This window comes from Trachypithecus francoisi, unplaced genomic scaffold (assembly GCF_009764315.1).
Source record: "Trachypithecus francoisi isolate TF-2019V2 unplaced genomic scaffold, Tfra_2.0 Lachesis_group1, whole genome shotgun sequence".
Classification (NCBI taxonomy): Eukaryota; Metazoa; Chordata; class Mammalia; order Primates; family Cercopithecidae; genus Trachypithecus; species Trachypithecus francoisi.
In genome coordinates this window covers 122,127,162-122,153,103 of record NW_022681454.1, presented here as the reverse complement: position 1 = coordinate 122,153,103, position 25,942 = coordinate 122,127,162, and the positions used below count along the sequence as shown (strand labels likewise).

Genomic DNA, 25,942 nt, shown 5'->3' with positions numbered 1-25,942 from the left:
ATTACTGGGTATATACCCAAAGGATTATAAATCATGCTGCTATAAAGACACATGCACACGTATGTTTACCGTGGCACTATTCACAATAGCAAAGACTTGGAATCAACCCAAATGTCCAACAATGACAGACTGGATTAAGAAAATGTAGCACATATACACCATGAAATACTATGCAGTGATACAAAAGGATGAGTTCGTGTCCTTTGTAGGGACATGGATGCAGCTGGAAACCATCATTCTCAGCAAATTATCGCAATAACAGAAAACCAAGCACCGCATGTTCTCGCTCATAGGTGGGAATTGAACATTGAGAACACTTGGACACAGGAAGGGGAACATCACACACTAGGGCCTGTTGTGGGGTCAGGGGATGGGGGAGGGATAGCATTAGGAGATATACCTAATGTAAATGACGAGTTAATGGATGCAGCGCGCCAACATGGCACATGTATACATATGTAACAAACCTGCACGTTGTGCACCTGTACCCTAGAACATAAAGTATAATAATTAAAAAAAAAAAGAAAGAAAAGAGACTGGACTTTAGAACATAGTTCACTTGGACATAAATTTAAACCCCATTAATAACACTTAAATTCACAAAAATTTCTTAACATTTTTAAGCCTTCTTTATCTGTAAAATGGAGATCACATTTTACTCTTTTTATTTGGTAGTTTTGAGTATTAAAAATATTTTTTATAAAGAGCACTTGGCATTGTAATTGATAAACGGTGAGCCTTCAAAAGTCTAAGTTTACCAACATAATAGGACCTTTGTAATATATATGTATAATGTAATAGTCTATTATATACAATCTATCCAAATCTATCTATATATAGGTTTAGTATCCATTATCCAAAATTCTTGGAACGAGTTGTGTTTTGGATTTCTCTGGATCTTAGAATATTTGCGTATACATAATGAGGTATCTAGGGGATGGGTCTCAAGTCTGAACACAAAATTCATTTATGTTTCATATATACCTCATATAGATAGCCAGAAGATAATTTTATCTAATATTTTTGATAATTGCTTGAAACAAGGTTTGTGAACATTGAAACATCAGAAAGCAAAGGTATCAGGTGTGGAATTTTCCACCTGTGGCATCATGTTGATGCTCAAAAAGTTTAGGATTTTGGTGCATTTTAGATTTTGGGTTTTCAGATTAGGGATGCTCAACCTATATTTAGATAGTTAAATGGATAAGGGGACTAAAAAAACCAAAACAGAGACACGGTTAAGTAGGTAAAAAAAAATCCTGGTTTCAAGTTCATATCCTTTATAACAGAAAGATATAAAAAAAGAGTAACTACAAAACAGTAAAGTGCTATGAAACAGTAAAGAGGTGTCAGTGTAGGTATTCAGAGGACAGAACACTCTTGACTGGAATGATTAAAATAAAAGCCTTCTCAGAGAAGGCTAAATTTAACATAAGTTGTAAAGGGGCTACCAATCTTTCAATAGTGTTCAAAAAGGCAGAAAAAAAGAAGGTCTAGGCTAGTAGTCAGCAAACCTTTTATATAATGGGCCAGATAGTAAATATATTCAGCTTTACAGGTCACATATTCTCTGTTGCAATACTCAGCTTACCATCATATGGCAAGAGCAGCCATAGACAATAGGTACATGCATGGGCATGGCTGTGTTCCAATAACACTTTATTTACAAAAACAGGCACTTGGCCCAATTTGGCCTGCAGGTAGCAGTTTGCCAAGCTCTGGTCAAAGATATCAAATAAATTGAACAAACCTATAAGGCTTGGGAAAGCACAGATCCTCATCCCGTGAGCAGAAAATGATCCAGCAATGCTGAATTTTTGGCCATATGTTGCAGAGTTTTGCAGAATTAGCTTGGGAAGATGCTGAGGCCATTTATAGGGTGACTAGAATTTGAAGACCTGGAGTTATACCATAGGCAAACTGTAATTGAAAGATTTTGAGGAAGTATAATTGTTAAAGCAGAGCCAAGAGATGCTCATGTTGAGGCATACTTCTGCCATTGCCCTTTAATTCACTGACTCAGGCTTTGCTTTGCACAAAGTATTTCCCATAATGCTGAGAGAGAAATCATTATGAAATATAAACTAGTCATGTTTTTATGCTTGCTGCTTAAAAGATTTCCATTGTTTCTCTCGTTAGATGCAGAAAGAAATTTTGAATTTTTTATACGATATACAAAGTCCACTCCTAACCCACACTAACCATATGGAAATACTTTCTTTCTCTAATGCCATGCTTTTGCATAGCTCTTTGCCTTAGCACCTGATACTGTTTTTGCCTAGAATATCTTTCATTACTTTATTTCTCCATAAACTACTTTTCTGTCTTTCTAAAACTTATTAATTATTTGAAGCTTCTACTGATTTTCTCAAGTGTCACTGAATTATCATCGACTATACCATTCTTTCCACCTATTCGGTGCTTAATCTATACTTGTTATATGGTACTATACTTAAGAAATTACAAAACTATCTCTTCTATTAAATTGTACTTCTTATGGGCCTTAGAGTGTCAAACTCCTTAGAGTTTAACAAAGTTTTTGATGTATAGTCAGGACTTCATAATTTTACAGGATAGTGTACTACACAGATTGGAAGGATTAGAAACTAGCGTCGTGGTAGTGAGTTAATTTTTATTATAATAGTACAGGCATGATGTAAGTATGGACTGAACTAGGATCTTGGCAGAAGGGATGCACTGAAAAGAATGGGTGCCAGACGCATTAGGAAAGAAGAAACATGAGAATTCGTCCACTGATTGAGTATAAGAAAGAAGATGACCCTTAGCCGCAAGGTGTGGTAAAAAACAAACCAAGGCAATATTATTAAGACAAAGCAGAAAACCAAAATGAGAAACAGGAAAAGTAAGGAATTTTAGGTACATTGTGTTTATGATGCCAACAGAACCTCCAGTGTAATATGTCTATCAGCCAGTTATAAATATGGGTGGAAAGTTTTGGAGTGGAATCAGAATTGATAGCACAGATTTGGAGGTTTTGTTCACGGAATTGATGCTTGCATTAATGGAATAAATCTCTCTCTCTCTCTCTCAAACACACACACACACACACACACACACCACACACACACACACGAAAGTACTGAGAAAATAATGCAGTAAGAAGTACTCAAATTACTTTCCAGGGAGAGAAAAAGGAGAAACAGAAGACAAACTGTGTGTGATCAGAGATGCAGGATGATAAAAAATAATGTTTATATAGACATTGAGGAGAAAAAAATGCCAAAAAGAAAAGATGGTCTGGTCTATAGCGTGAACAATGAAAAAAGTAAAGGAGAATAAGGACTTAGAAAAGTCACTGGACTTGAAAAATTTCAGTAGTCTTCTGACAGGGCCTTTTTTCAGTAAAGCAATGAAGGAAAAAAAATCAGACTAAAGATTTTCGGGAATAAATGACCAGAGAAAATAGGTTGTGAAGCTAACCTTTCAAGAATGTTGTAGTAAAAATAGAACGAGTATAAGCAGCTATTCTAGAGAATATTAAAATCATTCAATGCATTTATTTAAGGGTCAACCACTGTTATGTACCAGATATTATAAAAGAAAGACTATATTAGGAGTAAAAAAGATGATATGAGAAGAATAAAAGGAAAAAAAAAAACCTTGAATTAATTTAATGACTTCTATGTCCTAATAATTATGCCAGAGATATTTAAGGATATTAACTGATTCCATACATACTGTTTGATACATAGTAGGTGGTTAGTAAAGTTTGTCCACAAACTGTAAAGTACAAATTTTTAAGTTCATTTTTATTGATGCAGAAACTAAGCCTTTGAGGCATTAAAATGACTTTCCTAGACCATGGCAGGCAAATAAAAGAACCAGAATTCAACACCAGATATTTGGAGCATTTCTGTAGCTATGCTAACTTAGGTAAATGAGCATTTATATAGATATCTACATGGTTCAAGGAAGAGAGATAACTTGAAGACACATGAGAAAAATGAGTAACTTTTGAATTAAAGAGTTGGAGGAAATTGAATGGGAAGAGATTAATAACATATATTAAGGAATTTTCCTGGCCAGGGAGTGGTGGCTCACGTCTGTAATCCCAGCACTTTGGGAGGCCAAGGCGGGCGGATCACAAGGTCAGGAGATCGAGACCATCCTAGCTAACACGGTCAAATCCTGTCTCTACTAAAAAATACAAAAAACTAGCCGGGTGTGGTGGTGGACACCTGTAGTCCCAGCTACTGGGGAGGCTGAGGCAGGAGAATGGCGTGAACCCGAAAGGTGGAGGTTGCAGTGAGCTGAGATCGCTCCATGGCACTCCAGCCTGGACAGAGCAAGACTCCATCTCAAAAGAAAAAAAAGAAAGAAAAGAAAAGAAAAGAAAAGAAAAGAAAAGAAAAGAAAAGAAAAGAAAAGGAAAGAAAGGAAAAGAAAAGAAAAGAGAAAAAGAAAGAAAGAAATTTTCCTTAGAATGTTGACTTTGTCAGTGGCGTACGTGACTTTCTCCAGGGTTGTGATATAGAAGAATTAGAAGTGAAGCTTGAATAGAGATTTAGTCCACTTGGGAGAAAAGGGGATACTTAGCTGTAAAAGCTCAGCTCTGGAATAGATATGTGGAAGGCAAAGACATAATCTGGATAGGCTGATTTTCTAGAAAGGAAAATGCTAAAGGTGTAGTAAAATGTATAACTTGAAGTAAGTATATCATTTGTAGAAATACAAAGTTTGATGAAACAGGCAGAAGTAAAAAAGAAACATCTGTTGGCTGGATGCTATATGCAAAATCATGCTAGATCACTGGAAAAAAATAACGTATAAGACACATAAAAGTTTATGTTCCTGGAGATCCCATCAGTTGTTCAGTAAATAACCTAACCATGTAAAATTTAAATGGGAGATAAATAATTAAAACAATAGCTCTTTTAATCTGAAGAAAGAATAGATTTTCTTCAGGATACCATGAATAGCAAGGAGTTATTAACACCAACCATAAAATACATTATATTCCAATAAGATTTTATCAAACCAGAGTAAATAAAGTAAATGATATCATATCATGATCTGCCTAGGTGTTTGAGTGGAAAACTTAGATGATTCTGATTTCTCTCTTTCATTTGATCTCACGCCCAATTTCAAAGGCATGACCCAAATCTATTTGCTCAATTTTCATTTTTCCACATAAGTATAAAGTTACTCTACTTGGATAACTATATTCATTAGTGCCTAAATGGTTAACTGGTTTCTCTCCATAAATCCTCTCTCATCAGATTCTATGCAAATGTAGACCAGTTTATGTGTCTCTTCTGTTTAAAACTCCTCAGTAGTTTCCCACCTAAAGGTAAATTGGAAAACCCCAATTCTGTATCATGGCTTAGAAGTCCTTACATGGCCTATGATTTAGCCCCGGCCTACCTCTCTAACTCCTTTCTCACTCTGGTCCAGACATGCTGACCTCCTCAGATAACACAACGTGCTTAATTCCATCCCACAGCTCAGTCCTTTCAGCTTAAAGGTAATTCCTTAGAGAGACCAAGTATTATGGTCTGAATGTGTTTCTTACAATGTGTGTGTTGAAATCATTCCAAAATGATTTTGTTGAAAGAAAATTGGTAGCAAACAACAAAATAAGACATCAATCAAATCATTACCATATCAGTATATCTGTTACCCATAGCTGATAATTCTTAATGCCTCAATTTTATCTTCTGCTCCATTACTTTGATAGCCCTCTAAGCAACTCTAATTTACCTAATACCAGCCTATAGAAAGTGGAGGAGTGGTATAAAATATTTATGTGTGTGAGTTTTTCTCTAGAATATTTGGAAATCTTCATTTCTTATAGTTTCAAATAGATACAGAAGAAGGGGACAAGCTAGGTCAGTAAAATGTTACAACTCAATTTCTTTCACATCCTATCTGAACAAGTTATCATATTTATGTTCTCTATTTTAAGAGGATTTAAGCAAAGTAAAATACATTTACTAAATGAAGAGTACACAAATATTCTTATTAAGGCTAGCAGTGGAATAAAAATGGTCAAAATTCTTTGACATTTCTCCCATCAATGAGTGATGCATGTTTCTCCTCACAGTGAATCTGGGCTGGTCATCACTGCTTTGACCAACAGAGTATTACAGAGGTGCTGCTTTGGCACATCTGGGTCTGACCTTCGAGAGTTCTGGGAGTTTTCACTGGTGGCTCTTGGAGTTGAGAACCACCATGTAAAAAGTCCAACTACTTTGCTAAAGAACCACATCAGGAAGTTCTGAGACTACTCGAGGACAGAGGGGGCCTAGATGATCTGAAACCTTCCAACCAACCCTGCCAAGGCAGCAGGCATGCAAAGTCATCCTGAGCCCTCCAGATCATCCAGTTATCACGTAAATACCGTGAAGTGCCATCAGTCAACCTCATGAGACAGAAGAAGCATCTAGTGTAGTGTATCTACAAAACCATGAGATATGATAAAAATATAAATTAAATAAAAATTAAATAAAATCTTAGAGAACTAAGTAGAATGTTTACTGTTTGAATCCTCATTTTATGAATTGTGAGCTACCAGCAATAGATAACAATAACAGGATATGTGTTAATATAACATTCATTTAATTAAACATTATATTCATGTAGTTCAAAAATCAGTGTTTAATGAGAAAATAGCCAAACTTTACAAAAGAAAACGTACTGACCTTACAACTGCATTTGTTGAAGCATCAGCATCTGAGGCATTTACCAATAAAACATCTGTTCCAGTTGGTGCATCCTCAGGAATTGTTGTGAAATATGCTTTACTGGGAAATGTGGGGACATTGTCATTGACATCATCTACTATGACGTTGACTGTTCCAGTTCCAGTCAGGGCAGGGGATCCTAAAAAGAAAAGAAAATCGAATCTCAATGTTTATAAACAAAAAATAACAAATTTAACGATAATTAGCTGTAGACAGAATTACTAAAGAGAATTCAGGAAACATCAAAGTAAAATTTCTGAACACATAAGTGAGCATTTTAAATTTTGTTACAAGAAAAATATTTTCATTTGTGAACTAGAATTTCAACTCTTTCCTAGTAACTCTGCACGAAAAGTATATGTCATGCTCTTATCCTATTTTAAAGGTGCTGATTCGACAATGTAGAACACAACAATATCATTTAAATGCCACAAAAGAGGCACTGCTGGTAATTTCTCTGAAATTACATTTAAATAGCTCAAAGCCAGATTTGAAGAATACCCACAGGCATGGAAGAGCTGGCCAACTAACAAGGCAATGTTAAAAACTGGACTCTCAGCTGTAACTATCATTGTTACTATCGCAAATTGAAGAGTTTCTGAGGTATTTAAATCCCTTTCCCATACTAATCAACACCTGTCAGTGGGAGGAAAAAAAGCTTCAAGTTATATCTCAAAAAGTGTTATCTTCCACGTGCTAGAATAGTTTTATAATGATGAGCTAACTCAGAATCATTTGTGCTGCTTCTATTTAAAATTCAATGTAATGTGAAATGATTCATTTTTATTTCCTGTTCCAGCTGTTATCAATATACGGTGAAAACCCGACATTTGCCAAACACTTAGGTCACACTATCTGTACTACACAGAGTTAGAGACTCATTTTGTGGTGAAGGCTAGATGCCATATTGCTTGGAATTCTGTGCGTTGTCCCCATAACTGAAAGGCAAATTATCTGCCACTGATTGTGTTTTCAAAACCGTTTTTCAAACTGAAACTCTTCAAAATAGAAACAACGAAGATCCATTTAACTGCATTTATGTAAAATAGAATAAAGCCCCAGACACTCTCCTTTTATGCCTAAGATACTACTTTACCTTCAATAAAGTGATTTCCCTTAATATGATATTTAAATCCTACTTAACTTCACCATTCGATATTCTGTAAATAAAACCATTCATTCATTTATTTGTAAAATGTTTATGGAATGCCCTCATTATCACAGAATGGTATTGAGATTCACAACCTTACAATATTATTTTCTAATAATCATGTGATTTGCTGGTGTTTCCTTAACCACTATTCAATCGTTTTTCTATGTTCTTAGATTGTAATTACTCATGGCCTAGTACCAATGAGCTTTTATGCTCAGATGTATGTATAGGAACCAAAATCAACAGACGGAGAAATTATGGAATGAAATGGTTTTGGAGATCTGTTATTTTTGTGAATTCTAGGTTAGATGAAAGAATGTGTATACCCGGTTGAGCAGAGCACAATAAAGAACCATGATACCTCCCAGAAAATGATGCAATTAAATTTAGACTGCACACTGATTATTGTTGCCATATATATATATATATATAAAGATATTTTATATTAAGTATTTCATTTAAAGTAACATTCAAATAGTCAGAAAAATTTGACGTTTAAGAAATATCTAAAAAATTAATGTAAAGTTTATGACTGCAGAAATCTTACCTATTAGTGTTTGATTTTGCATTAAAGGGAAAAATAGCCCTCAATCTATTGGTAATATACATAATGAACTATAAACTTAAAAAAAATTAAATGCCTTTTTAGTACTTGCTGACTGTAAGCAATGGTAAAATTATGCAACAAATATTTCACACACACAACAAAATAGATATGAATATAGGATACAATAGAGAAACACATCAAATAAGACTGTAAAAATTCCGTGCAACATATTAAAAGAAATATCAATAACAGTAAATACTTGTTTAGTCCTTAGATATGCATGCACTGGTTTAAGAAGTTTACATAAACTGTCTAATCCCCATAAATCAGCATTGCTGTCATCTCCATTTGGTATATAAGTAAGCTCAAGTTTAGAAAGTTTAAGTAGCTTTTTCAAGGCCACAGATCTAGTGAGGAATGTCACTGAGATGTGACCCGGGTAAAGCAGCCCTGGAGTCTTTACCACTGGCAAGAAGCTGGATGGTACTGCCAGTAGGGGGAACAGTGCTGCTCCCTGTGCTGCTTTGGGGGTCTGGACAAGCAGTGCTGTCACTGAGCCTAGAAGAGCACCAGGCAGGAGGTGGAGAGAAGGCCCAACAGGGAAGACCTTCACTACTGGCCAGATTAAGTTTGTGGGACATTTGAGCACAATAATCTTGGCATAGATTTGAAATTTCTCACAAGCAATATATTCAGGTTAAAATAAATATTTTGGAGTGTATTGTTGAGTACCAATGTTTGGCTTAAATTTCTTGAATGTGTGTTTCACTATATACAATTTTATGAAATAGAAGTTAATGTTCTGAATAATGTTAGTAGAGTTCCCACCAGTTGCATAAACAAACAAACAAACAAACAAACAAAAATTACTGAGGGAATATGTGTGCATTTGTGTGAGCAAAAGGGGATGCCATGGAAGAGAGAAAGACACCGAAAGAGGGGATATATTAATCAAGGTTCCAGAGAGGCAAAGGATGGGAGGAGATGCAGGGTTCTTTAATCTCTTTTACTGATACTTCACTCTACTCACTAAAAATCAGTCTTCATCTGTGAAATGAGAATAATAATAGACTCTATCCCAAAGGGGTATTGAGAAGAATGTAATGTGCTTAGGACACTACCTAGTACATAAATTATATTCCATGTTTCTCATTGTTCTTCTTGTACTTATTTTAGAGACTAAAGAACCCATAGAAATTGAAATATGAAAAGTCTATTTTTTATTATATAGTTTTCTGTATTACAGCTCTCAGGATTCCACCCCTTCCCCTTTCAATTCAGTCTTATATTATTCAGGAAAATATTTTGAATCATAATTCATCTCAATGATTCACATGTGGTAAAAATACGTGAGACATTTAGCTCTCTAAAAATTCACAGTTTTATGGAAGACACAGTAAATTGGACATTTTAAAATGTGATATTTTAAGACTTACAGTGAGATTTCAAGAAAGATCTGAATATTTCTGATATACACATTGTGCTATAATTAACAATTAGAAAATAAGTAACTGCCAGCCAAAGTCTTTATATTAATATTTGGTATTCTTAAGTGTCTGGTGATACACATATGGAAAACCACATTAAATTATGACTGATGCATTTGGACAAGAATATGTGATTTCTTTCTTTGTCTGTAAACCATATATTATTGTAAATACATTTTCTGAGTTAGAAAGCAAATGCTGGGGGCAGTAAAAAATGAGCCCTGTTTATTACAGCAAGTTCAGTCTCACTGTGTTCATACCAAAGAATATCATCTTATTTTTCCAGATGATTTTCAAAGCACGTAAGTGACAACAGACAATTCTGGCTTGAAGATCATTTGTTGATCCTCAAGATTAGCGAATGATTCTCAAAATTGGCAAACGATCCTTAAGCCAAGATCAGCCCCGTAGGTGATCCTACATCTACATGAGTCTGTTTTCAAGCCAAGAACCTTCTCCAGAATCCCCTTTTTCTCCCTTTATAATCAGCTACAACCCACTTCATAAGCTCTTGGAGTTCCCTTCTTATTTATTTATTTTTTCCCACCTCAAGAAAAGTGAAGTACAATTTCTGCAATTATCTCAACTTTCTTGTTGCCCCAGGAAATGTGCACACAAGTCTTGTTAGTTTTCAAATTTTTTTCCATAGGAAACCTTACAGAAATTTTGTTCTACATTTCTAAGTCTTTTATTGAGATTTAACTAACCTGAACTTTGAATCCTGCCTCCAATGTGTTTGACTATTATTCTTGTGAATGGCGCTTACTAACTCTCCAACCTACTCCAACCTCTTGCTTGTTGACTGATAGCATAACCTCCAAATCAGCTTTATGCAGATAAATGAAATCAAGGGAGAAAAAGGGAATGTTCCTTAATTTCAAGTGAATCTTATTTTCATTGCATTTGTGCCAGATGAGTGACACAAACTCCCTAGTCTTTGGCGACCACAGATCTTGGCACTTCTTTTATGTGCTAATTGAATGAAGATGCTGTGTTTTTGTTGTTGCTTTTCTGTGTCTGTGTGTTTGCTTTTTTTTTTTTTTTAACTTTTTTTCCTTTTGACTGTGTGGAGAGATCCTCTGGAGTATTACTGTTTCCCACCATGTAGTGGACACATCCTATTTGAAGTGCTGCACAATGTTTACTATAACTTTATCTTTCATTCAAATCTTTCTACTGCCTCTGGGCTGTGAGATCCAACTGACTATTTCTTTGTCTGCTCTTGCAAGTTACTGAAGAGCCTCAACATTAGTGTGTCAAAAACTGAAATCAGAGTCATTATCTGTAAACCTTGCTCATATATTTATATCTAAATTGAAATATAGGTACATATATACAAATACATGTGTTGTACATATTTTATTGAACACATTTGATACCAGATCTATACATATTTTATACATGTATTGCTCATTTAATGCACAGATGCCACAAAGTAGGTATTCTTGTTTAATTTTGTTAGCCAACTTAAGACCCAAAGAACTTAACCAATTTCCATTTAGCCACAATAGACAGAAAGCCAGTTTTGAATTCTTAAAAAAATATATATTTTCTAAGTTAATTAAGCTCAGATAAAACTATGCTACTCTTATTGCAGATGTTTCACTCTATATTATTACAATTATCAACATTCTCCACTCACGTCCTATTAAGTTGTAAATTAATTGAAAACAGGAATAATTATGTTTAATTAATTTTTATATTAACCCATAATGCATACCATTAGGTCTCGTGCTCTGTCTGTATTAACCTTTTCTCTCATTTTCTACATGAAAATGTGGTCTAGTGATTACATGAATGCAAGTTCCAATAATTGAACACTTCTAGAAATATACAATCTAGGACTACAGTCTTATAGTCTGGGACTTAGCCTAAGGCTGGGGTCAGAGAACAAGACTACAGACAAAGGTCAAAGTTTTACAGATAGTGTACTACTTAGAAACAGAAGGTCCCAATTAAACATGAATCCCATGAGAATAATCAGAATACTAGGGCCAATGTTGAGCTCAAATAGATCTGATAATGATGAATTATATAGGTAGTGGCGTAGAAGGGCAAAATTGTTCAATTCCATCTGGGATTGATTTATGAAAACCAGACACAATCACAAAGAGGCAGGATCTAATGACACAGGCTCCTGATAGAGGACAGTGAGCCAATAAAAGGGGTAAAATATACAAATAAAAATTAAAAATCAAGGTTTCAGAAACTCGTAATTGTAGAGGTTAGGAAGACGCAGTGGATATTTGAATTAGAAGTCAGAACTCCAGTTAAAAGTCAAAAGCCTAATTACAATTAGTAGTCAGATGAAAATAATTTCAAATTTAAATTTGTAAAGTTATATGTAGTGTGTGTACGTATGTATGCATATATGTATTCATATATATACATAAATATAAGATAAACATGGATAAAGTGATAAAAATCTTCTTCAGTTTTTAGAGAAAATAGCCAAAAAAGAAAACCCACATTCTAAATGGCGTATCCTAAAGTTTACACAAACCAAATTGTGCACATGCACACACTCACGGGGAGAGAGACAGAGAGAGACTGTACACAGTTAATCTTCCAATTGCTCATGATACCACAGTTAACCCTGGGCCTTGTGTGAGTCACATTTTATACTCTTAAATATGAAAAGCTATTAAACTAATAACTAGCATTCCCTTTAAGACTGGTAGCTTAATCAGCTCAAATATACTAAATGAAGTACAAGAAAATTTAAAATAAGACTTTTTTTTTTGAGATGGAATTTCACTCTTGTTGCCCAGGCTGAAGTGCAGTGGTATGATCTCAGCTCACTGCAACCTACTCCTCCCGGGTTCAAGCGATTCTCCTGGCTCAGCCTTCCAAGTAGCTGGGATTATAGGCACGTGCCACCACACCTGAGTAATTTTTGTGTTTTTAGTAGAGACAGAGTTTCACCTTGTTGGTCAGGCTAGTCACGAACTCCTGACCTCAAGTGATCTCCTGCCTCAGCCTCCAAAAGTGCTGGGATTACAGGTGTGAGCCACTGCACCCTGGCCTAAAACTTAAAATAGATTTAAAAAAGAAAAACGTTTCAGGTAACTGCTCTATCAGAAAATACACAGATAATAAGTGTAATGAATGAGTTTAAATGATTGAAGTTCAAATGTCAGGAAGATTATATTTTTTATGTTAGCACCTATAAATTAAAAATACTTCTCTAAAACATCAAAAGCTATTCAGCAGAAGTAGAATTTCTACTTTACTTAACTCTGTCGCTTTGCAACAAAGCCATTTTTTTCTTGACATCAAATATTTGGTGAATGGGTCCCCTGACTAGGGGTGTGTTTGTTGTAATAAAGTATTAGCTTCTTTTTTTCCCATGAAATAAACTCATTTTTCTCACAGTAAGTAAGCCATCCACTAAAAAATGTACTGAAATTCAGCCATCCTATATTAGCATTGAAGATTATGTGGTTAGATTTAAATTTGAACAATAACAAAAAAATACACAAAACAAAAAGTATATAACATTTTAAAAATTACCAACAGCTCTGTATTTTACAAATTCTATTTTATAAAATAACGCATTGCTGCTAATTAGTTCTCTCTATATGCTTATATAAATTAGATATATACACACTTAAATATCACTTGATTTTTTTCATTATTTTTGCATAGGAATCTATCAAAAACACTGTATTTCCTTAAGATAAATTACATAATAAAAAAAGGCATGAAGTAAAACTAAAATAATGAATTTAGTAAAGTCATGACAATGTCACTGAAAAATTACACAACAAAGTGAATATAATTAATCGTTAAACCATGCACTTAAAAGAATTGTTAAAATGAGAAATGTAATGATAATTATATCTTATCACAATTTTTAAAAATTATAAAATAAAAAATAATAATAACCAAATATTTTATGCCTACAAAAAACACATTATGAGGAATTACTATTTGGAGGACATTAAAGAAACCCAAAATTCTCAACACAGTTATTGAAACTCTGAAACACTAGAGGCTACCACCTAATTTTAAACTCAACCTACCTCTGCCTGCCTCCTGAGTGAAAATATCAAATTATGTATTTAAGAATACTTATCAAAATAAGTTTTAAAAAGAATTGTTTTAAAAATATAAAATTAGAAAACTTTTTGAAAATAATAAAATCCTCGTAATGAAATCAGGTTGGTTTTGATTTTATATAATCTTTATCACACAGTTTATATAAATTTTATCATAAATATTAAACATAGTTTATTGCCATTTCAAAGTTTAATTTACTTTGTATACTCAGATTTATAGTTTACATGGAGTAACTGAATAATAGATTGAAACTATTTTATCAAATTTCAATTCTATGGAACCTGATGGCAAGTTTAGTTCTTATTCAATAGAATTTTGGAAATTAAATGTTTTTGGAGTTTTATCTTAAGAAAACACAAATAAAATTCTATGTAGAAATTTTTTTTTCCGACTAAAGTATAGCTGATTTAAAAGAATGCTATTTAAATAAATGATTTAGAATAATACTTAGATCACTAACAAACTTCATATAAAGTCTGCTACAGGTAAGAGGAATTAAAACAATAACCAATTATTAACTTTGGAAACAAGATTCCCATCTATAACAAGTATGCCAGTGGAAATAATAAAAGCTGCCCTAGACTCAAAAATAAAATTAAGTCAAATGCATTTCATGTCCGGTAATTGAAGGCAACTCTGGCACGATTTGATTTACAGAATTATTGGGCCCTTAAAAGTTTTCAAGCAATTTTCATTATTAAAAATGTTCATCATAACAGACAAGGCAAACTTTTCTATCATACATTCCCACAAATAATATTGACAAAATGTGATCTTTCTGGAATATTTGAAAACAATTATCTTCAGATGTAAAATGTAATATTACACAATTCTGACCTCTCTTTTGATTACAGAGCCATTTATAATGCAATGATCAGCTTCAAGTAAATAATGTGACAGACAACATTAATTCAAAATATTTTCAGGTGCTCACTAATAAAATAAAGCATGATGATCAGTCCTTTTAGCTTTTAGCATTAACTTTGCAAAAGCAGCATGTTTCCCTCCATTAAAAAGCAAATTTCAATCCCTGCACAAGAATGAAATTTATTCCCTTTCAGTTGAATGATAAATACCCTTAATTAGAAATGCTAATAACTGAATTGCTCCCTGAAGACCTACTATGCTGACACATAAATACTTCATAACTAAACTTTTGTGCCAAATCTAGAGCCAGAATCTCTATATCCCTTTAGTATAACAGACTGTGAATTATCTATAAAGGACAAGGGATAACATATTTAATTTGTGCACAGATTAATCTCCTACCCCCAAATTCAATGCAAACATACAGCCCAACTGACTGCATTGTCTATGGAGGTATGTGTCTATCATATGTATTGTATATTCATAGTATAATATCTAAAATTTGTTTGCAATTTATACTTAATAAAATGCTTGGATACACTTTTTTTATTTATGGAGGGGAATAATGCTGTGATTTCTAATTTATGAATATTATGACTTTACCAGGTATTTTACTTACAGAGAAACACAAGATTTTTGCTTCCTAAAACAGTGTTCTCTTTAATATAAAAATAAATTTTAATCCAAAGAGAAGAAATTCATATAAACATAGTCTATATAAAACAGAATATGGTAGACAGGCTGACATTTGGGAATTGGTAAATAATTGTTAAGTAATCACCCCTGTGAAGTGAATTGGCCTCAAATCCTGCAGTCATTGAGAAACAGCTGAATAGGCATACAAGTTGTTTATCTTTTATAACACAAATTTTTGTTGGTTGTTTTATAAATCCATAAAATTGAGATACTAGTGCCTAACTTTCAGGGCTATTGTGAGATTAAATGAGATAATATAGTACATATTCTGGAACTTACAAGCACTAAGTGTGCATATAATGAATATCATCTAATGTTTATGACTTCCTGCAATGCAGCTCTACTTGAATGTCTTCTCTGAGAACTAAACTTTTATATGTAACTTTCTACTTGACATCTCAATTAGTTATATTATTTCAAATCTAGTATGTCCAGAAACTAAGTCTTGCTAATTTGCCCTAAAATCTTTTTTCTCACCATCTCCAAATTGCTCATCCCAATATTCTAGTATTCGAGCCTGATTCATACCTTTTTGTAGCTTCCTATGCTTCCAATACTATCATCAAGTCCAAAAATTCAACTTTCCAAATGGGTAAAATATGTAACTACTTAACACTCTCTAGCCAGTTAATCTGCTTTATTTAACTGCATCATGTTTCATAACATTTCCAATCTATATATTATATTGTTTAATTTCTACTGTCTATTTTTGTGATTGTAATGTAAGCTGCATAAAGACAGAGACATCTTCACCAGCATATCTTCAGGACCTAGAATAATATCTGGAGTAGAGTGCTCCATAAACATTTTGTGAGAAAGCAATGTTAAGAGACTTCTTGTTTTAGACATAAAGTCTTTGCCCATGCCTATGTCCTGAATGGTATTGCCTAGGTTTTCTTCTAGGGTTTTTATGGTTTTAGGTCTAACACTTAAGTCTCTAATTCATCTTGAATTAATTTTCATATAAGGTGTAAGGAAGGGATCCAGTTTCAGCTTTCCACTTACGGTTAGCCAGTTTTCCCAGCACCAATTATTAAATAAGGAATCCTTTCCCCATTTCTTGTTTTTGTCAGGTTTGTCAAAGATCAGATGGTTGTAGGTGTGTGGTATTATTTCTGAGGGTTATGTTCTGTTCCATTGGTCTATATCTCTGTTTTGGTACCAGTACCATGCTGTTTTGGTTACTGTAGTCTTGTAGTATTGTTTGAAGTCAGGTAGCATGATGCCTCCAGCTTTGTTCTTTTGGCTTAGGACTGTCTTGGCAATGTGGGCTCTTTTTTGGTTCCATGTGAACTTTAAAGTAGTTTTTTCCATTTCTGTGAAGAAAGTCATTGGTAGCTTAATGGGGTTGGCATTGAATCCATAAATTACCTTGGGCAGTATAGCCCTTTTCACGATATTGATTCTTCCTATCCATGAGCATGAAATGTTCTTCCATTTGTTTGTGTCCTCTTTTATTTCGTTGAGCAGTGGTTTGTAGTTCTCCTTGAAAAGGTCCTTCACATCCCTTGTAAGTTGGATTCCTAGGTATTTTATTCCCTGTGAAGCAATTGTGAATGGGAGTTCACTCACGATTTAGCTCTCTGCCTGTTATTGATATATAAGAATGCTAGTGACTTTTGCACATTGATTTTGTATCCTGAGACTTTGCTGAAGTTGCTTATCAGCTTAAGGAGATTTTGGGCTGAGACGATGGGGTTTTCTAAATAGATAAACATGTCATCTGCAAACAGGGACAATCTGACTTCCTCTTTTCCTAATTGAATACCCTTTATTCCTTTCTCCTGCCTGATTGCCCTGGCCAGAATTTCTAACACTATGTTGAACAGGAGTGATGAGAGAGGGCATCCCTGTCTTGTGCCAGTTTTCAAGGGGAATGCTTTCAGTTTTTGCCTATTCAGTATGATATTGGCTGCGATTTTGTCATAAATAGCTCTTATTATTTTGAGATATGGTTCATCAATACTGAATTTATTGAGAGTTTTTAGCATGAAGGGCTGTTGAATTTTGTCAAAGGCCTTTTCTGCATCTATTGAGATAATCATGTGGTTTTTGTCTTTGGTTCTGTTTATATGCTGGATTACATTTACTGATTTTCGTATGTTGAACCAGCCTTGCATCCCAGGGATGAAGCCCACTTGATCATGGTGGATAAGCTTTTTGATGTGCTGCTGGATTCGGTTTGCCAGTATTTTACCGAAGATTTTTGGATCGATGTTCATCAGGAATATTGGTCTAAAATTATCTTTTTTTGTGTGTCTCTGCCAGGCTTTAGTACCAGGATGATGTTGGCCTCATAGAATGAATTAGGGAGGATTCCCTCTTTTTCTATTGATTGGAATAATTTCAAAAGAAATGGTAGTAGCTCCTCCTTGTATCTCTGGTAGAATTTGCCTGTGAATCTGTCTGGTCTTGGACTTTTTTGGTTGGTAGGCTATTAATTATTGCCTCAGTTTCAGAGCCTGTTATTGGTACACCAAAAGCAATGGCAACAAAAGCCAAAATTGACAAATGGGATCTAATTAAACTAAAGAATTTCTGCACAGCAAAAGCAACTACCATCAGAGTGAACAAGCAACCCACAGAATGGGAGAAAATGTTTGTAATCTACTCATCTGACAAAGGGCTAATATCCAGAACGTACAAGGAACTCAAACAAATTTACAAGGAAAAAACACAAACAACCCCATCAAAAAGTAGGCAAAGGATATGAACAGACACTTCTCAAAAGAACACATTTATGCAGCCAACAGACACATGAAAAAATGCTCATCATCACCAGCCATCAGAGAAATGCAAATCAAAACCACAATGAGATAACATCTCACACCAGTTAGAATAGCAATCAATAAAAAGTCAGGAAACAGCAGGTGCTGGAGAGGATGTGGAGAAATAGGAACATTTTTATACTGTTGGTAGAACTGTAAACTAGTTCAATCATTGTGGAAGACAGTGTGGCGATTCTTCAAGGATCTAGAATAAGAAATACCATTTTACCCAGCCATCCCATTACTGAGTATATACCCAAAGGATTATAAATCATGCTGCTATAAAGACACATGCACACATATGTTTATTGCGGCACTATTCACAACAGCAAAGACTTGGAACCAACCCAAATGTCCATCAATGACGACTGGATTAAGAAAATGTGGCACATATACTCCATGGAATACTATGCAGCCATAAAAAAGATGAGTTCATGTCCTTTGTAGGGACATGGATGCAGCTGGAAATCATCATTCTCAGCAAACTATCGCTAGCACAGAAAACCAAACACCACATGTTCTCACTCATAGGTGGGAACTGAACAATGAGAACACTTGGACACAGGAAGGGGAACATCACACATGGGGGCCTGTTGTGGGATTGGGGGACCGGGGAGGGATAGTATTTGGAGATATAATGTAAATGATGAGTTAATGGGTGCAGGACACCAACATGACGCATGTATATATATGTAACAAACCTGCACATTGTGCACTTGTACCATAGAACATAAAGTATAATAAAAAAATAAAAATAAATAAATAAAAGACCGTCCATGTTAGATTAATAATATATTTAAAAATCCTGTCCCATATATATATAACTATAAATAAATTTATTTTAGATGTATCAAAAAAAGTTAGAATTGTTAAATATCAATAAGCCCATAGAAGTGTAATAGTCTCACTGACTGTGTTAATCTGTTCTCACCCTGCTATAACGACATACCTGGTACTGGGCAATTTATAAAGGAAAGATGCTTAATTAACTCACAATTACGCAGAGCTGGGGAGGCCTCAAGAAACTTATAATCATGGCAGAAGCAGAAGCAAACATGTCCTTATTCACAAGGCAGCAGGAGAGAGAAGAATGAGATGTGCAGAGTGAAGTAGGGTGAAGCACTCTTAAAATCATCATATCTCCTGAGAACTCACTCACTATTAGGAGAACAGCATGGAAGTAACTGCCCCCATGATTTAATTATCTCCCACTAGGTCCCTCTCAGGACATGTGGGGATTAAGGGAACTACAATTCAAGATGACATTGGGGTGGGCACACAGTCAAACCATATCATTCTGTCCCTGGCCCCTCTCAAATCTCATGTCCTCACATTTCAAAACACAATCATGCCTTCCCAAGAGTCTCCGAAAGTCTTAACTTATCTCAGCATTAACTCAAAAATCCAAGTCCAAAGTCTCATCTGAGAAAAGGTACATCCCTTACACCTATGAGTCTGTAAAATCAAAAGTAAAATAGTTACTTCATAGATATAAACGGGGGCAGGCATTGGGTAAATATATCCATTCCAAATGGGAAAAATTGGCAAAAACAAAGGGGCTACAGGCCCCCAAAAGTCTAAAATTCAGTAGAACAGATAAAGCTTAAAGCTCCAGTTGATCTCCTTTGACTCCATGTCTCACATCCGGGGTACGCTGATGCAAGATGTGGGCTCCCATGGTCTTGGGCAGCTCTGTCCCTGTGGCTTTGCAGGGTACAGCCCCACTCCCAGCTGCCTTCATGGGCTGATGGTGAGTGCCTGCAGCTTTTCCAGCTGCATGGCCTTCTTCTCACAGCTCCATGAGGCAATGCCCCAGTGGGGACTCTGTGTGGGGGCTCCAATCCCACATTTCCCTTTCACACTGCTCTAGCAGAGGTTCTCCATGAAGGCTCTGCCCTTGAATAAAACTTCTGCCTGGACATCCAGGTGTTTCCATACATACTCTGAAATTTAGGCAGAGGTTTCCAAATCTCACTTCTTGACCTCTGTGCACCTGCAGGCTCAACATCATGTGGAAACTTCCAAGGCCTGGGGTTTGTACCCTCTGAAACAACAGCTTGAGCTGAACCTTGGCCCCTTTTAGCCACAGCTAGAGTGACTGGGATGCGAGGTAACACCTCCCTAGGTTGTACACAGCAGTGGTGCCCTAGAACCACCCAAGGAAACCATTTTTTTTCCTCCGAGGCCTCCTGGCCTGTGATGGGAGAGGCTGTCAAGAAGGTCTCTGACATGCCTTGGAGACATTTCCCCGCTGTCTTCGTGATTATCATTTGGCTCCTGGTTACTTACTCAAATTTCTGCAGTGGGCTTGAATTTCTCCCCCAGAAAATGGGTTTTTCTCTTATATTGCAATGTCAGGCTGCAAATTTTCCAAACTTTTATGCTCTGCTTCATCTTAAATGCTTTGTCATTTAGAAATTTCTTCTGCCAGTTACTTTAAATCATCTCTCTCAAATTCAAAGTTCCACAGATCTCTAGGGCAGGGGCAAAATGCCACCAGTCTCTTTGCGTAGCAAGGGTGACCTTTGCTCTAGTTTCCAAGAAGTTCCTCATCTCCATCTGTGACCACATCAGACTGGACTTCATTTTCCATACCACCTCAGCATTTCAGTCAAAGTCATTCAAAAAGTCTGTAGGAAGTTCCAAACTTTCCAACATTTTTCTCTCTTATTCTGAGCCCTCCAAACTGTTCCCATCTCTGCCGGTTACCCAGTTCCAAAGTCACTTCCACATTTTTGGGTATTTTTACAGCAGTGCGCTACTCTACGATATCAGTAATCTGTATTAGTCTGCTTTCATGCCGCTAATAAAGACATACCCAAGACTGGGTAATTTACAAAGGAAAGAGGATTAATTGACCCACAGTTCGGCATGACTGAGAAGGCCTCAGGAAACTTACAATCACAGCAGAGGGGGAAGCAATCACATCTTTCTTCACATGGCAACAGGAGAGAGAAGTGCTGACCAAAGGGAGAAAGCCCCTTATAAAACCATTAGATCTCGTAAGAACTCACTCACTATCAAGAGAACAGCACGGAGGTATCTGCCCCCATGATTCAATAACTTCCCACCAGGTTCCTCCCATGACATATAGGGATTATGGAATCACAATTCAAGATGAGATTTGGTGGGGACACAGGCAAACCATATCGTTAACTGTAATAAGAACTTATTTATAAAGTGCATTAAATTAGCATCATAGTTTGATTTTAATTAATGCAAAATGATAATTGGCAGTGATAATTAAAAATATTATCATATTCTAGGCATAAAGCCTAACAAAGTCTATCTTCTTTATTTAACAATTAAATTTAAACAATGTCTAAATTTAAGCTTATTTTCAAAATACCAATAATTAAAATTACTGATTCCACTTAATTTGGCTTCACTTAAAAATGTTTTCAAACTTTTATTTATTTAGGGAAAGAAAAATAGCAGTTGAATGTTTCATTTATTAAAGTGAAATGAATAAAGTATAAAAAAAGATGCTTAAAATTGCATTTTTATAAGTTTATGTCATAGAGAGAGTTAGAATATGTTTTAAGGAATATCCTGATTTCCTTAAAAATATTTAATACATATGATATGGATGAGCAAGAATTTAGTTGAAAGCCAGAAATTCTAAATATTATACTTGACTTTGCCACTACCTGGGTCTGCAAGTTCTAGCACACTGCTTATCTAACCCAGGCTTCAATTTTCTTATCTGGAAAATAAAGGAAGTGGACTGGCATCTCCAAGAAACCTCCTGGCCAAAAAAAATCATCACTTAATGTCAGATTTCTCTAACTTAGAATTTTTTCATATGTAGCTTTGTTTAAAAACTCTTCCAAAATATACACTGAATACAACTGCAGCACCCCAAAACTGTCATATCAGTTTGTTTTACTGCTTTCTTGCACACTAATTCAGTTCCCTGAAAGAGTAGTGGCAGATATTAATGCCTCACAGCATTTAAATTTATTTTTGAGGGCATAATCTCATCTTGAGTTAAAAAAATTCTAAAAGGTCTGGACAAATTACTTGAATAAACATATATCTGTTGGAATAATTTATGTGAACACCAAAATTTCCATAATAAAATTTAAAACAAGCAAATTTTTCATATTAAGTTGATGTGAAATAATGGGCCCTTATATTTAAGCTATGTGAAACTAACTGCCACTTGTGCTTAGAGGGTGCTTAGATATTCGGGAGATATGAAAGATTCACAATTGTTTGCTGTGGGAAGCCTAGGTACAAAAGAGTTGTCGAATGATAAAACTAGTCAAGCCAGGCGCAGTGGCTCACGCCTAGCACTTTAAGAGGACAAGGCAGATGGATTGCCTGTGCTCAGGACTTCGAGACCAGCCTGGGCAACATGGTGAAACCCTGTCTCTACTAAAATACAGAAAAATTAGCCAGGCATGGCGGTGTGTCCCAGTTACTTGGGAGGCTGAGGCAGGAGAATTGCTTGAATCCAGGAGGTGGAGGTTGCAGTGAGCCAAGATCACGCCACTACACACCAGCCTGGGCAACAGAGCGAGACTCCGTCTCCAAAACAAACAAACAAAAAGAACAAAAACTATTCAAAAGCATGTAGTTTCTGCTCACGCAGGTTTTGAATTAAATCTTATGAGCCAGACTAAGAAAAAGTGGATAGTAAAGCAGAGAGTAGCAATAAGACCTGTCTAGAAACATCTAATAGATAACAGAATTGAATCAGAGCCAGAAGGTTCAGGGGAAAGTCATGAGAATATACCTCAAGCAGTATTTTAAGCACTTGAAACTAAATTAAACCCACAAAATGCTTCACTGGGTCCTTACATATGACTGCAATTTGTCACATCACACTAAACACCACAAAGCCTTAAACACTTGTGCTGATTTTCAAAACAGAGGTCAATTTGAATGACCACAGCCAATGTAGCAAAAACTTCTGGAATTTCAGCCATGAGTTAAAAATGATTTGCACTTTTTTCTTTTGGAAGATTCTTTTAAAAAATCTGCAAACAATGAATATATAACAACAAACTAAATATGAGTATGTTAAATAAATATAAATAACAGTTACATATTAAAATAATAGTTTATCTTTCAAATGATAACTATCATTATTCAACAAATATAACTTACTCATTCAACAAATATTTATTAAGCACCTATTATGTTGCAGGTCCTTTTCCAAGTGTTTCTGAGAATCCCATTTTGAATAAGACTTAGGAATTTCACTTTCTCTGGAAATCTGATAGAGATGGATAAGGTAAACAAACTCTATATACTCATATATTTTATGTAGAAGAATACAATTTTAGATAGGAATTTGTGTTAAGAAATCACAAAGAGGTAAGTTGATAGAGTGACACTGGGGAGAGGGCAACGGCAAACATAACACTGCTGGTCAGATAAGTCCTCTCTGAGAAGTTGACATTTTATCTAAAATAATGAAAAAATGACCATGACATAAATGTCCCTCTCCCCGACCAAACCAAATCAAACAGCTGGCTGTAGCGTAGAAAATTCCAGGCAGAGAGAACCACAAATGCAAAAGGCCAACATGGCAGAAAGGTTGGCATTGTTAAGGAAGCCTGATTGATTGGTTGGCATTGGCAATATGCAGTAAACATTTAGCAACTGCTTTCAAGAAATAGGCCAACTAGATTCAAAGCATTTACTGATTTCCATGGTGTAAATACTTCCACACTGGCCAATTGCAATCTAACAAGGTGATGATACTAAATGCAGAACTGAGAGGAGACAAAGGGTGAGCTGGGGCCAGTGCATGGCACTGGCTCAAAATAAAGGTGGCAGCTGGTGGTGGTGGAGGGGTTCAGATAAATTGACAGAGACCAGGTTATTTAATCCCATGTAGTCAATGGTAAGACATTTAAATTTTATTCTTAGAAATCATTGCAGGGTCTCTATGCAAGAGATGGGGTATGATGATCTAATTTATAGTTTTAAATGTTCATGTGTTGCCTGTTGGAAAATACACCATGCAGGAGAAAAGATAGGCAGTTAGCAAGCTATCATACTACCCCTAGCTTAGACTAAGGAGGTAGTATCGGAGGTAAAGAAAAGTGGATACATTCAGGACAATTTTGGACATTTTTGAAGCTGAGTCTACTTGTTAATGAATTTGTTGGATATGGTGTACAGAGGAAGAGGAATGAAGAATAATAACAAGGTTTCCCTTCAGCAATTGTGAAATGCTCTACAGAGCAATTTGTTTAAGTTAGGGAGGTGAATAGAAGTCAAAAGTGTTACTTTGGCCTTACTAAGCTTGAAATGTCTAGCAAACATGCTGACTGACATTAATAGCTAAAATAAGCAATTCTTTTTATCTATTTGATCAACAAACTTTCATATAGATAGTAGTATTTCCATTCATAGATACAAACATGAAAGAATAGGAAAGTTGTCAGAGGTCATATAGCTGGGAATGTCAGAGGTAGGATGTGAACTGAGATTTAACTATAAAGTCTATGTATTTAACTCTAGGATATACTTCCATTTCTATCTGAATTCATTTTTTAAAGTACACTCTTCTAGTTTCCCTGATAATTTCCTGCTACTTACTCCATTTAAAACATTATTTTATTTATTGCACATACGAGAAAATAGTAAGGCAAACTCTTATAAGAAAGGCTACTTAGGAATAGAATGCCTAACCCATAGGAATGACATTACTGCTTTAGAGCAAATTCTCCTTTAAACCATGTGGCAGTACCTGTATTACTATACCAGGTGGATGTGTTAGCCTCCTATGAGTTTCTACTTGGTAAAGTAAATCTTTCTAGAAGAAATAACAATAAGTAATGCATAATGAAGGCTGAACATCCATACTTTCAGTTATACCTAAGCAACATATCATCAGTAATGGAATTGTAGTCTGTTTAGCAATTTACTTATCTACAGGAAAAATGAGATATAATTATTATACTCTCTTCCGGTTTTGTAATTTAGTAATGTAACTTTTAGCACCACACACATGATAGTGTGGTTGTAGCTTATTGGAGTAGTAGACAAGAGTAGTTAGAGTTTCCAGATGTGCTACTTTGTAACCATGCAGTCAGTAAATAAAAATATGATGATAGTTTAAATGGTAATATTTTCTCCCTCCCACACTGAAAGATTTAGTGGTTTGCATGATTAAAAAGCTACCACTGCAATCCGTGCCATACTGATGAAATTGACCTATCTCTGGGCAAAGGTAATAGTTCAAAAAAATGCAAAGGAAAGGTGACTTGTGAGATAAAGAATTAAACTCTCAATTTTTAAAAAAAAAAAACACTTTGATATTTTCCATGTCCTTAGAACACTACAGATTCAAGAAAAACACTGCATCTGGGATCTAACAGCTGCCATATTTTTCTGAAATTTCTCATGTCATCTACGAGTTTGACTTTTGAATCAAAACAGTGAATATGTATTTTAAGTCCTCTGTCAAAGATCTCATTCTTGGAAAATAAGATTAAACTGTAGATTCTAAAACCGGATGTCTAAAACTCACATTCTCCTGAAAAAAGTGGTTATTCATATCAAGAGTATCCAAGGGAATTAATTTCAAGGTCACCCAGTTCAACTTTCCTTACAACTTCTGTTTTTTGTATCACACATAACAAGTGAACTTCAGACATCTAATTGAGTATTTATCCACCAGTGGCCTCAGAAATGTC

The 25,942-nt window shown here is 35.2% G+C and overlaps 1 protein-coding gene across 1 annotated transcript in view; it reads right to left on the bottom strand.

The window, feature by feature from the left end:
• FAT4 (FAT atypical cadherin 4) overlaps positions 1–25,942 on the bottom strand; it is a 195,227-nt gene that overhangs the window by 53,634 nt on the left and 115,651 nt on the right. The window contains 1 exon segment of the mRNA XM_033215202.1: positions 6,663–6,843. Coding sequence (XP_033071093.1) covers positions 6,663–6,843 — 181 coding nt within the window.